The 12,131-nt window shown below is 37.8% G+C and overlaps 1 protein-coding gene across 4 annotated transcripts in view; it reads right to left on the minus strand.

The window, feature by feature from the left end:
- SLC35D2 (solute carrier family 35 member D2) overlaps positions 1 to 12,131 on the minus strand; it is a 53,100-nt gene that overhangs the window by 30,818 nt on the left and 10,151 nt on the right. For all 4 annotated transcript variants that reach the window (XM_043453430.1, XM_043453429.1, XM_043453428.1 and 1 more), the window contains exons 3-4: positions 10,906 to 10,992; positions 1,944 to 2,011 (exon numbers count right to left, since the gene is read on the minus strand). In XM_043453430.1, coding sequence (XP_043309365.1) covers positions 1,944 to 2,011; positions 10,906 to 10,992 — 155 coding nt within the window. The remainder of the gene's footprint in view (positions 1 to 1,943; positions 2,012 to 10,905; positions 10,993 to 12,131) is intronic.

Below are 12,131 nucleotides of genomic sequence, written 5' to 3' on the forward strand. Positions count from 1 at the left end.
ATATACCTAAATGTAAAACATAAAACTTCTGGAAGATAATGTAGGAGAAAATCTAGATGACCTTGGTTTGGCAATGAGTTTTTAGATAAAATATCAAAGGCATAATCCATGAAAGAAAAAAATGATAGTGGAACGTCATTAAAATGTAAACTTCTGCTCTGAGAAACAGTGTTAAGAGAATGAAAAGGCAAGCTATAGACTGAGAGAAAATATTTGCAAAGTGCGTATCTCATATGGGACTTGTAAATAACAATTCATGAGTTAATAATGCTGGTAAAAAACAAAACAAAACAAAAAAAACCAGCAGTTCACTACTGAAGGTGACACAACACTGGCTTATTACTCTGAATGCTTATAAATAGAGCTTTTATCCTGCCTTTCCTGTATGAAATGGTGAATGAAAATTTGTACTCACTGAGGAAGTTTAGATAATAATTGCAGAAGGGGAGATATAGTTTAGAAAATCATCATTTTTCAATTTGTAATGAAATAATGTATCTATACAATGATCATCAATGTGTGCTGAACTCATTAGGTAAAAAATGGATGGGGAAAGTTCTAATGAAGGAACCAGACTGACCCCTTAAAATCATTAGACAGAATTTTTGATCAATTAAATATCATTAGAAGTGGGATAAAACATTATGTGCCCTATGAAGTGATGCAGAAGAAAGAATCCAACATCACTAACAAACTGATCTTGTCTGAAAAACTGAATCTGAATTTGATTAAGCCTCTAGAACCAACTACCAGTTTACTGAAAACAGGGGAGACAGAAATACCACATGACACCATGTAGAAGCAATTTCCTTCCTTTCTCTTCAGTCTTACTTGTGGAAAGCCTTCATCTTCCTTTTCTGCTACACATGCAGAAAAGTACTGAAGAACACTTCTAATAAAGATGTTTCTAAGATCACTAAAAACAAGAAACCCTCATCTACCCAGACCCCCAGTGCAAGAGCTGGGCAGCTATCAGGGTAAGTGAAGGCACGCCCACACTGCAAGTGGGCTCAGAGACAGGCCAAGAGGTTACACGGCAAGACAGCAACAGCACAGGAAGCTTTAACACAAATTTGAGATAATTAAGGAAAATTGGCTGACCTAATCCCAGAAAGAAACAACTCAAAGGCATAATCAGAAACAGGATTGCACATTTCATTTTTCACAACCGCCACAATCTGCCCTCTCCAATCAAGAGTGAAAGGCAACAGGCCCCATTTCACACTTCTCAGTGGTCTATATACTTTCTCCTTCTGGTCTACTTCCTACCTGCCTCTTTTCTACTCTTCCTATACTAACAGACTTTATTCCGCTTCTGTCACCCTTTACATAAAGTTGATTTTCTCATTACTCACATCTTTTTCATAAGGTTCGTGTCCCGAATGTGTATTCATTAGGCTACATATTTCACACCACATTTTCCAATTTATAGGATGACTTGTTCATTGTACACTTCCATTTTCATTTTTATAGTGACTATTAACAAAGTAGTCAAAGGACCATAAAATAAATGCAAATGCAAATTTCAGAAATATGTATCACATACTTGAAAATAATACGTCATTAATTTTTCCTTCTACCAAACTTGAACTATACGAAAACTGACTGAGTATTCCTGCTTTTATAAAACTGTGATGGAATTAAAAGTTACACAGAACCACATTCGTATAAATGAATCTTCCTGGAAAATCTCATACATTCTCTATCTTGATTTCTACAGATCTCACATTCTATCTTCAGACTTGGACATAAAGAAAACTATATTAGCTTTTTAACATTTCTAAAGCATTATCAAACTCAAAACTACCTTATTTCCTTAAATTATGAAATATTATTATCTTCTATATATAGCCCAAGAAATATCTTGAAAAATCAGTTTATCTCTGTGACACTAAAAGCAAACTAGTGAAGAATCACCAAGCAACCATTATTTTGCACTCTACCTTAATTTACTTGTGCTTGATAATCCACTTATGTGGTTTCCAACGTAGAGGAGAGGCAGAGGAAACAGCTTCAATTAAAAAAAGAAAGAATATTTGGTTAGAACTCCAAAAACACTTTCCTTCATTAATAAAGATGGTGACATTTACTCCCCATCAGAAAGCAAATCATCCAGAGCTCCTTTCCTTGCAATGAGTGAATTTTCCAGAATCCAGAACACATATAAGTTTCTCTATGTGATCAAAAAATAGGTCTGCAGTAATATTCATAATGCTGGTGGTGGTGGGGAAAGTGGACAGAAACAGAAATATTGACCTTGCCCATATTAGCAGAATGTTTCCCTAAAACATAGCTCTGAACAAGCACCTCTCTTGGTGGAGACCCCTAGCCAGGTTGGTGAGTTGAGGATGGGTGCTTATAGTTTATAAACTCTATAAATACAGCTCATGAATGAGGTTCAGAAAGCTGTTGAAAAAGTGTGCAAACTTCTGTTATCTAGGCATATAAGCATTTTTCTGGATGAAGACAAAGATTCATATCTCAATGACGTGTCAAATAGTGACGCTTTCAAAAAGTTGTGTATGCTGGCCACATTACTTTGTCTTAAAGGCCTAGAATAAGTAAATATCTACTAAGGTTAAACAATGTAACCTGTTCTTCCAAGAAGGAAGCATCTTTTAATTTCATGCTTACAGTCACCATCTGCAGTGATTTTTGGAGCCCCCCAAAATTAAGTCTGTCACTGTTTCCACTGTTTCCCCATCTATTTGCCATGAAGTGATGGGACTGGATGCCGTTACATTAATTTTTGAATGTTGAGTTTTAAGCCAACTTTTTCACTCTCCTGTTTCACTTTCATCAAGAGCCTCTTTAGTTCTTCTTCACTTTCTGCAATAAGGATGGTGTCATCTGCATATCTTAGGCTGTTGATATTTCTCCCAGCAATCTTGATTCCAGCTTGTGCTTCATCCAGACCAGCATTTCACATGATGTACTATGCAAATAAGTTAAATAAGCACGGTGACAATATACAGCCTTGACATACTCCTTTCCGGATCTGCAACCAGTCTAACCACGTCCAGTTCTAACTGTTGCTTCTTGACCTGCATACAGATTTTTCAGGAAGCAGGTAAGATGGTCCACTATTCCCACCTCTTTAAGAATTTTCCACAGTTTATTGTGGTCCACACAGTCAAAGGCTTTGGCATAGTCAATAAAGCAGAAATAGATGTTTCTCTGGAACTCTCTTGCTTTTTCGATGATCCAAAGGATGTTGGCAATTTGATTTCTGGTTCCTCTGCCTTTTCTAAATCCAGCTTGAACATCTGGAAGTTCACAGTTCATGTACTGATGAAGCCTGGCTTAGAGAATTTTGAGCATTACTTTGCTAGCATGTGAGATGACTGCAATTGTGTGGTAGTTTGAGCATTCTTTGGCATTACCTTTCTTTGGGATTGGAATGAAAACTGACCTTTTCCAGTCTCTGTGGCCACTGCTGTTTTCCAAATTTGCTGACATACCGAGTGCAGCACTTTCACAGCATCAACTTTTAGGATTTGATATAGCTCAACTGGAATTCCATCACCTCCATTATCTTTGTTTGTAGTGATGCTTCCTAAGGCCCACTTGATTTCACATTCCAGGATGTCTGTCTCTATATGAGTGATCATACCATCGTGGTTATCTGGGTCATGATCTTTTTTGTACGGTTCTTCTGTGTATTCTTGTCACCTCTTCTTAATATCTTCTGCTTCTGTTAGGTCCATACCATTTCTATCCTTTACTGTGCTCATCTTTGCATAAAATGTTCCCTTGGCATCTCTAATTTTCTTGAAGAGATCTCTAGTTTTTCCCATTCTGTTGTTTCCCTCTATTTCTTTGCAGGCTTTCTTATCTCTGCTTGCTATTTTTTGGAACTCTGCATTCAAATGGGTATATCTTTCTTTTTTTCCTTTGCCTTTCACTTCTCTTTTCTCAGCTATTTGTAAGGCCTCCTCAGACAACCATTTTGCCTTTTTGCTTTTCTTTTTCTTGGGGATGGTTTTGATCCCTACCTCCTGTACAATGTCATGAACCTCTGCCCATAGTTCTTCAGGCACTGTGTCTATCAGATCTAATCCCTTGAATCTATTTGTCACTTCCACTGTATAATTTGTCACTTCCACTGTATAAGGGATTTGATTTGTGAAGGGGTATAAGGAAGTGAAACTAACACATGCCCTTGCCTGAGGCTTGCCACTCTAGGAGATATTTGCAAGAATTAAATGGTCTTTTTACTTTGTTTCCTTACCTCCCCACCATCTCTGATCCATAAAAGAACCTGGCATTCAGGCCTCAACAAGACAGTTATTTTGAGGCCTAGCCTGTCTTCTTAGTCAGCTGGCTCCCCAAATAAAGTCCCTTCTTTGTCTCAGTGCTTCATCTCTTGGATTTATTGGTCTACCGTGTAGCAAGTAAAGTCAGCTTGGACTCCTTAACACAACCACAATTAGAAAGCATTTATTCTCTGGCACTCAGCCTTCTTTATTGTCTAACTCTCACATCATACATGACAATTGGAAAAACCATAACCTTGACTACACAGTTTTAATTAACAGTAATCTTTTGAAGTTCCAACTACCTCATCTTTGTTGCAAAAAATTTTACATATGCTGGCTCCTCCCTTACCTCTTTGGAGCACTCTCTCAGAGCTATCTCAGCTGAGAGACTGCCTCCTGGGCTTCAGTCCTCGTTTTGCCTTCAAAATAAAACACAATTCTCTACTTTCAGGTTGTGTGTTTTTTTCTGGTCAACAATATTCTGGCTAACAGTGTACAACGGACTCAATCACACAGCTGGTGATATTACAGTTTCAGAGGTTCTTAGGTATTGAAGAGAATCAGTTGCTCCTACTACCATATAGAATTCAAAATAAAGGCAGTACTGACTTCTAGTTTCTGATAACCTTGGGCAAAATTATTTGTGCTAATACCTCTGCTGAAAACAATTAAAAATGCTAGGCAAAATAATTTAAAACCTTCATAAAGGCATGAAAGGACTAGGAAGATAGTGAGGAACTCCTAGGTCAAAAATAAAGGGAGAAGAAAAACCCAGAGAGAAACAATGGAAGATAGCATAATTACATCTTTGAAGCTCTGCCAAAGCAGAATTCAAACAAGAATATATTTCAAAAACAAAGGAATTTTTTTTTTCCTTTTTCAGACAAAAATGAAGAGAATTTAAGCAGACCATCAGTAAATTCTAAAGAAGACAGTTTCAGTCAGGAGGAAAGTGGCAAGTGTGAGATCCACAAAGGAAAGAAAAACAAAGGAAGCAGTAAATATAAATGGACATTTTTTCAAAAGAAAATTAAAATGTATGATGAGATCTAGGGTGTTAAAGCACTTAGTGGCAAGAGCACATAAGTTGGGAGGAAAGGTAAATGGAGTGAAAGTCCTTACATTGTTGATAGGGAGAATACATTCACCATTATAATCTGGTAAGTCAGGCATGCCTGTTTTGAATTCCAGGGAAACACTAAAAGAAGTGAAACAAGAGTTCCACCTAGTGCAAGTAAACACTTTAATGCACCAGGAAGTTTTAACCAACTTAAAATGTTAGGCACCTATGGGAATTCCCTGGCAGTCCACTGGTTAGAGCTCTGTGCTTCCACTGCAGGGTGCAGGGGTTCGATCCCTGGTCAGGGAACTAAGATTCCCACATGCTATGTAGCGGGCCAAAAAAAAAAAAAAACACCTAGGTACCTAATCATACAGTCTCAAAATACAGGAAACAAAACAAAAAAACCTAACAAGCCCCAAGAGAAACAGACAAATCCATAATCAGAGATAATGGCTGTAACAGTATCTCCATTCTCACACACTCTTAAAATGTGATTTTGATACTCCCTTCCACCCAGAGGTGGGCTTCCCTTGTGGCTCAGCTGCTAAAGAAACTGCCTGCAATGTGGGAGACTTGGGTTCGATCCCTGGGTCGGGAAGATCCTCTGCAGAACTGAAAGGCTACTCACTGCAGTATTCTGGCCTGGAGAATTCCATGGACTGTATAGTCCATGAAGCCTTGAAGAGTCAAACACAACTGAGCCACTTTCTCTTTCCATCCAGAGGTAGGGTCTATGTCCTAACAGCAAAAGGTAACTAGAACATAGATAAAAGGCATCTCAAATAAACCTCCAGCAATCAACATACTTAATGGCGAAATATTAAAAGCTTTCCCTTTGAGATCAGACAAAAATGCCCAGTATTTACATTTCTAACACTGAATTGTAGGTCCTATGCTGTACAGGAAAGCAAGTAAAAAAAATGAAAGAATGTTGTAGATACAAAAACAATATACAAAAGAAAGATGAACATGTGTACCTGAGAAATGGACTATTTCATGCTATATTACTAAACAAAGGTCATCAGCTATTGTAGCCATCACCTCTGCAGCCACAGTCTATGGTGAGCTGGAGGCCTAAGGGAATTCAGGAAGGAAAGAAAACCTGCCATGTGGAAGCCATCAGACTGCAGTTGCTCCCACATGAGACTTAAGGAAATTTAGGATATGAAAAGAGGATACTGGCCCAGATAGCTGAGGTGCATATCAAAGGGATGATTTCCAAGCCCAGATATTGCATCTTCTTGTACACAGAAAAGTGCTATATACCTTAAGTTAACATATTTGGTTTTCTTTAATTAACAGTACTTGTTTGAAGTTCAGACTATCTTCACTTTGTTGCAGAACTCCTATATGTCCTAGCTCCCTGCCTCAACTCCTCAGAGCGGTTCTCTCACGATTACTTGAGATGCTGCCTCCCAGGCTTGAAGTCCTAAAAATTTCCGCCGAATAAACTACAATTCAGAAATTTAAGGTTTGTGAACAATTTTAAGTCAACATACCTCTAACTTTCCAAATAATCTTTTTTTGCCCATGCCTTGCAGCATGTGGGATCTTAGTTCCCTGACCAGGGATCAAACCTACGCCATCTGCAATGGAACTGCAGAATCCTAACACTGGACACCAGGAAATTTCCCTGTTTAAATGATAAATGCAACAACAACAACAACAAAATCTACTTCTAACAAAAAATATCAGAACTCTATGGCAACCTACTCCAGTATTCTTGCCTGGAGAATTCCATGGACAGAGGAGCCTGGAGGGCTACAGTTCATGGGGTTGCAGAATCAGACACGACTGAGCAACTAACACACGCACATATATAGAGAGAGAATTATAAAACTTTACTGAGGGCAATTTAAAAGGGAGTATGTGCTTTCCTGGTGGCTCAGATGGTAAAGAATCTGCCTGCAATGCAGGAAACTTAGGTTTGATCCCTGGGTCAGGAAGATCCCCTAAAGAAGGGAATGGCAACCTAGTCCAGTATTCTTGCCTGGAGAATTCCATGGACAGAGGAGCCTGGCGGGCTTCAATCTGTGTGGTCACAAAGAGATGGACACAACTGAGTGACCAATACTTTCACTTTTATGTACACCATGTACATAGATCGTAAGATTCAACACTTTAAAGATGTCAATTCACGCCAAATTGCTTTAGAGCTTCAATGCAATCCCAATTAAAATCCAAACTGGTTATTTTTCCTGAAACTTGACAATGTGCTTCTAATATTCATCTAAAAATGTGAAGAATGAAGAATTCAGGAGGTAAAGACTTGCTCTCAGACAGCAAGACTTTGCATAATGAAAGTGAAAGTCTCTCAGTCGTGTCCGACTCTTTGCGACCCCATGGACTGTATAGTCCCTGGAATTCTCCAGGCCAGAATACTGGAGTGGGTAGCCTTTCCCTTCTCCAGGGGATCTTCCCAACCCAGGGATCAAACCTAGGTCTCCCGCATTACAGGCAGATTCTTTACCAGCTGAGCCACAAGGGACTTTGCATAAAGCAATAGTAATTATGACTGTGAGGTAATAGTGCAGAAACACAGACAAATGAAAAAGCCCAGAAACAACAGTATCATGATATAAGTGGCACAACATTAAGGATCAACTTCTCAGCTGATTCTGTGACACTTGACTACCTAATTGGAAAAAAATAAATGAAATTGGACCAGTACCTCGTACCATTCACAAAAATCAACTCCGAACAGATTAAAAACCTAATTCTGAAAAACAACATACTTTTTATCTGGAAAAATATCTTTATAATCTCAGGATGGGGAAGAATTTCCTTAGTAAGAAAAATAGTGATTAATTATTAAGGAAGACTGATGAAATATATCTGTTTTAAAATTAAGATTCTTTTTTATGATAAGGAATACATGATAAAGAGATACAAGATAAATACATAATAAAGAAAATAAAAAGACATGCCACAGAAGGGGAACATATATTTGTAATGCTACAATAACTAACAAGAGGACTACCATTAATATATTTTTAATACTTTTTTTTAACTCCTACACATTTCAGTAAGAAAAAGACATAAACCCAACAGAAAAATGGGCACAAGTCTTAACAAGTACTTCACAGAAGAGAATATCCATATGGGCACTAAAAAATGAAAAGGCACTCAACCTCATTAATAACCAGGGAAATGCAAATAAAAGCCAAGAAGACGTCATTACACACCCAGCATTGGCAAGAAGGAGGAGCAATAGGGACTTTCATACACTTTTGTCAGGAGTGTGAATTGGTACAACCACTTGGGAGAACAGTTTGCCATTATCTTTTCAAGGTGACAATATGCTCACTCTCAGTTCAGTTCAGTTCAGTCGCTCAGTCGTGTCTGACTCTTTGCGACCCCACGAATCGCAGCACGCCAGGCCTCCCTGTCCATCACCAACTCCCGGAGTTTACTCAAACTCATGCCCATCAAGTCGGTGATGCCATTCAGCCATCTCACCCTCTGTCGTTCCCTTCTCCTCCTGCCCCCAATCCCTCCCAGCATCAGGGTCTTTTCCAATGAGTCAACTCTTCACATGGTGGCCAAAGTATTGGAGTTTCAGCTTCAGCACCAGTCCTTCCAATGAACACCCAGGACTGATCTCCTTCAGGATGGACTGGTTGGATCTCCTTGCAGTCCAAGGGACTCTCAAGAGTCTTCTCCAACACCACAGTTCAAAAGCACCACTCTAGGAGTCAGCAATTTCACTTTGTGATAAGCCTCCCAAAGAAACTACATGCACAATGTGCTGTTTTGGACTGAACTGTGTCTGCTCTAAAGTCACATCTTGAAGCCCTAGACCCCAGGTGACTGCAGACAGAGATAGGGCCTGGAAGGAGGTAATTAAGGGTAAGTGAGCTAATAAGTGTGGGGTCCTAATCCAATAGGACCTGTGCCCTTATAAGAAGAGTAGAGTGCATAGGCACAGCGTAAAGGCCACATGAGGTCACAGTGAGAAGGCAGCTGTCTATATGCCAAGGAGAGAACTCTTACCAGAAACCAACCCTATCAGCACCTTCATCTTGGACTTCCTGCCTCCAGAAGTGTGAGAAAATAAATTCCTTTTTTTTAAGCCACCTAGTCTATGGTATTTTGTGATGGGAGCCTTATCTGACTAATACATCTGCATCAAGATCCAACTCTCAGTACATTCAGAACAGTACTTTTTATTTTTCTAGTGCCCAAACCAGAAACAACTCCAATTACCATAAACAGTAAAACAGATAAATTATATTTATACAATGAAAATAAAAGAATACAGCTACACACAACAATGTAGATGAATCTTACCATCATAATAAAGTGAAAGCAAGATACAAAAAAATATATAGGTTATTTCCCTTTATATAACCTCCAAAAACAGGCAAAACTAAATTCAAGCATACATACAAGCTTAGAAAACTAAAAAAGAACTCAAGAAAATCATTACGACAAAAGTCAGAATAGTAGGTAAGGATTCTGTGACCCCATCTCATGACCTAGGTAATGACTACAAGGGTAATTATTCGTTCAACTACACATTCATGGATGATGCCTTTTTTTCCTATGTCTAGATATTTCACAATTGTTTAAAGTATTTAAAACTATATCATAAACTAAGTGTAGGCAAGCCCAACAATATTCTGATTTTTCTTATGATGACTGGGTTAATACATTCCCTACACTTCAGTGGTTTGTTTTTCTCTGTGTGGATGTCCCTGATTATTGATGCTGTAAGCATGTTTAGTCAGCCTGATGAATAATCCAGAGCTAGATGCCAATGTTTTTCCAGGCCTTAGAGACATGGAGTGAACAAACCATGTGAGCTCTTTACTTTCAAGGAACTGCAATCTGATTTAACCTCCCTAAATCCAAAAATGTCACCATGATCCATTTAATACCACCGGTCACAGGGGATTGTTCTAGGAATTAAATGTCTGGCCTCATGCCTGGCACCTAGCAACTGTTCAATAAAATTAGTTCCATTCCACATACCCAGGAAGAAATGGCAGGTCTTGTGTTTGTAGTTCTACCATGGGGCGGGGCGGGGGGGGGAACTATGTATATCAAATTGTATTTACTATTTATTCCACTCACAGGTTTTAGCTACCCAAGCTAAAAATGAAAATTTAAAGCAGGGATCAGCAAACTGGGAGGGCCCAAGAGATAAATCTAATTCATCTTCTATTTATGCAAATAAAGTTTTATTAGAACACAACTACATCGATTCATTTATACACATATCACATATCATCTACAGCTGCTTTCAAAGTACAGAGCTGAATAGCTGCAAGAGAGATAGTCTGGCCCACAGAGTCTAATTATTTGCCATCTGGTCCTTTACCAAACAACCTTGACAATTTCTGTTAGTTTTGCTATTTCAGAAGACACATAGTATTTATTTAATATCTGTCGCTAAGCACACACTGTTACTATCATGTTACATTAGTGGACCACTGAATGATATGAAATCTTTATTAAAAAGTTTCTAACCAGCAGGAAGCACAGGGTATATGGAAATGGACCTGTATTCTAAGATCAGTTTGTAATTTTATAGCATTTTCACATCTTCCAACATAATTACATGTACTTTCCATCACATACCTTTGTAGGAATTTTCTTGTCAAAATCAGGAAAGTGAATTATTTTATTTAGCTTGGACACATATAGTATCATTATGGTAACTGCCATCTAAAGAAAAGGGAAGAGAAAAACTTCAGCAAAATATCTAGAAAGACTATTTGAGATACAAATACATCATCAGAAGAAAAGAGATTCACCAAAAACATATGTATCTGAAAAATCTATTTTCTAGGTTCCAAAAAAATCATTATTCCTTAAAATATTAACTTTTTTTGTCACTGCATAGATTGCATTAGAACTATAGGCAAAAAGTATAATATCAAATAGACTCACACATATACACGTGATCTCAAGTGGCTTAAGGAAGAACAGGGAAGAATCAATGGTGTGCCCCAAACAGACCAGCGTGACCAGTCAGTGAGGCTGCTCATTGATCCTGAACGATACCTCCCATGTTCTGAGCATATGGTCACCTTCTCCCACAAAGTAAGTGCTGGGGTGAAAGGAGGTGGGGAAGGGAGGCAAATTCCACACATAAACATATTTTGTAAAGTACACAATTTCTATAACACAGAAGACATTTTCTCTCCACCTAGCCAGTGTTACAAAATATACCTCATTCAAATGCTATTCAGCTGGTTTACACCAGGTATATCAGAAATACTCCAGATTATTATTTTGAAATAAAAACTTTTAATATCATCTTTCTATGCAAATTTTAGAACTTATTCACTTTTCTCCATATTAGGATGCAAAAACATAAGGACTCCTTCAACATGATTATTGTCCTAAACCTCAAGCCTGAGTGTACAGATACTTATGATAGATTTATATAACTCAAGCCCACTCTGAATAATAATTGTAGTTTGTATTTATGACTTACTTTATAATTCTTAACAGAAATATACCAACAGTATGTAAATTATTCTGCAATTCAAGTTTTTAAAATTTGGTCTACTGACTTCTTCCCTTACAAACTGCAAATCAGAAAGGTTTTTTCCTTAATTGAGTACAAGACAGTGAATGTATTTGCCTTGGGCATTTCATAGGGAGTATTACCACATACTATTGATCTTTTAAAGTACTTCTTTAAACATATTTTCACACTGAACCATAAAGATATATTTTTTATTACCTTAAGGAAACACTGTTTCCTTGTTATTTTTTCACCCTAAAATGATGTGCAAAGAGTATCTTATTAGCAAAACATTTAACTAGAATAATGTTTATTTGTATAAATTCCAGAT

Source organism: Cervus canadensis, chromosome 30, assembly GCF_019320065.1.
Source record: "Cervus canadensis isolate Bull #8, Minnesota chromosome 30, ASM1932006v1, whole genome shotgun sequence".
NCBI lineage: Eukaryota > Metazoa > Chordata > Mammalia > Artiodactyla > Cervidae > Cervus > Cervus canadensis.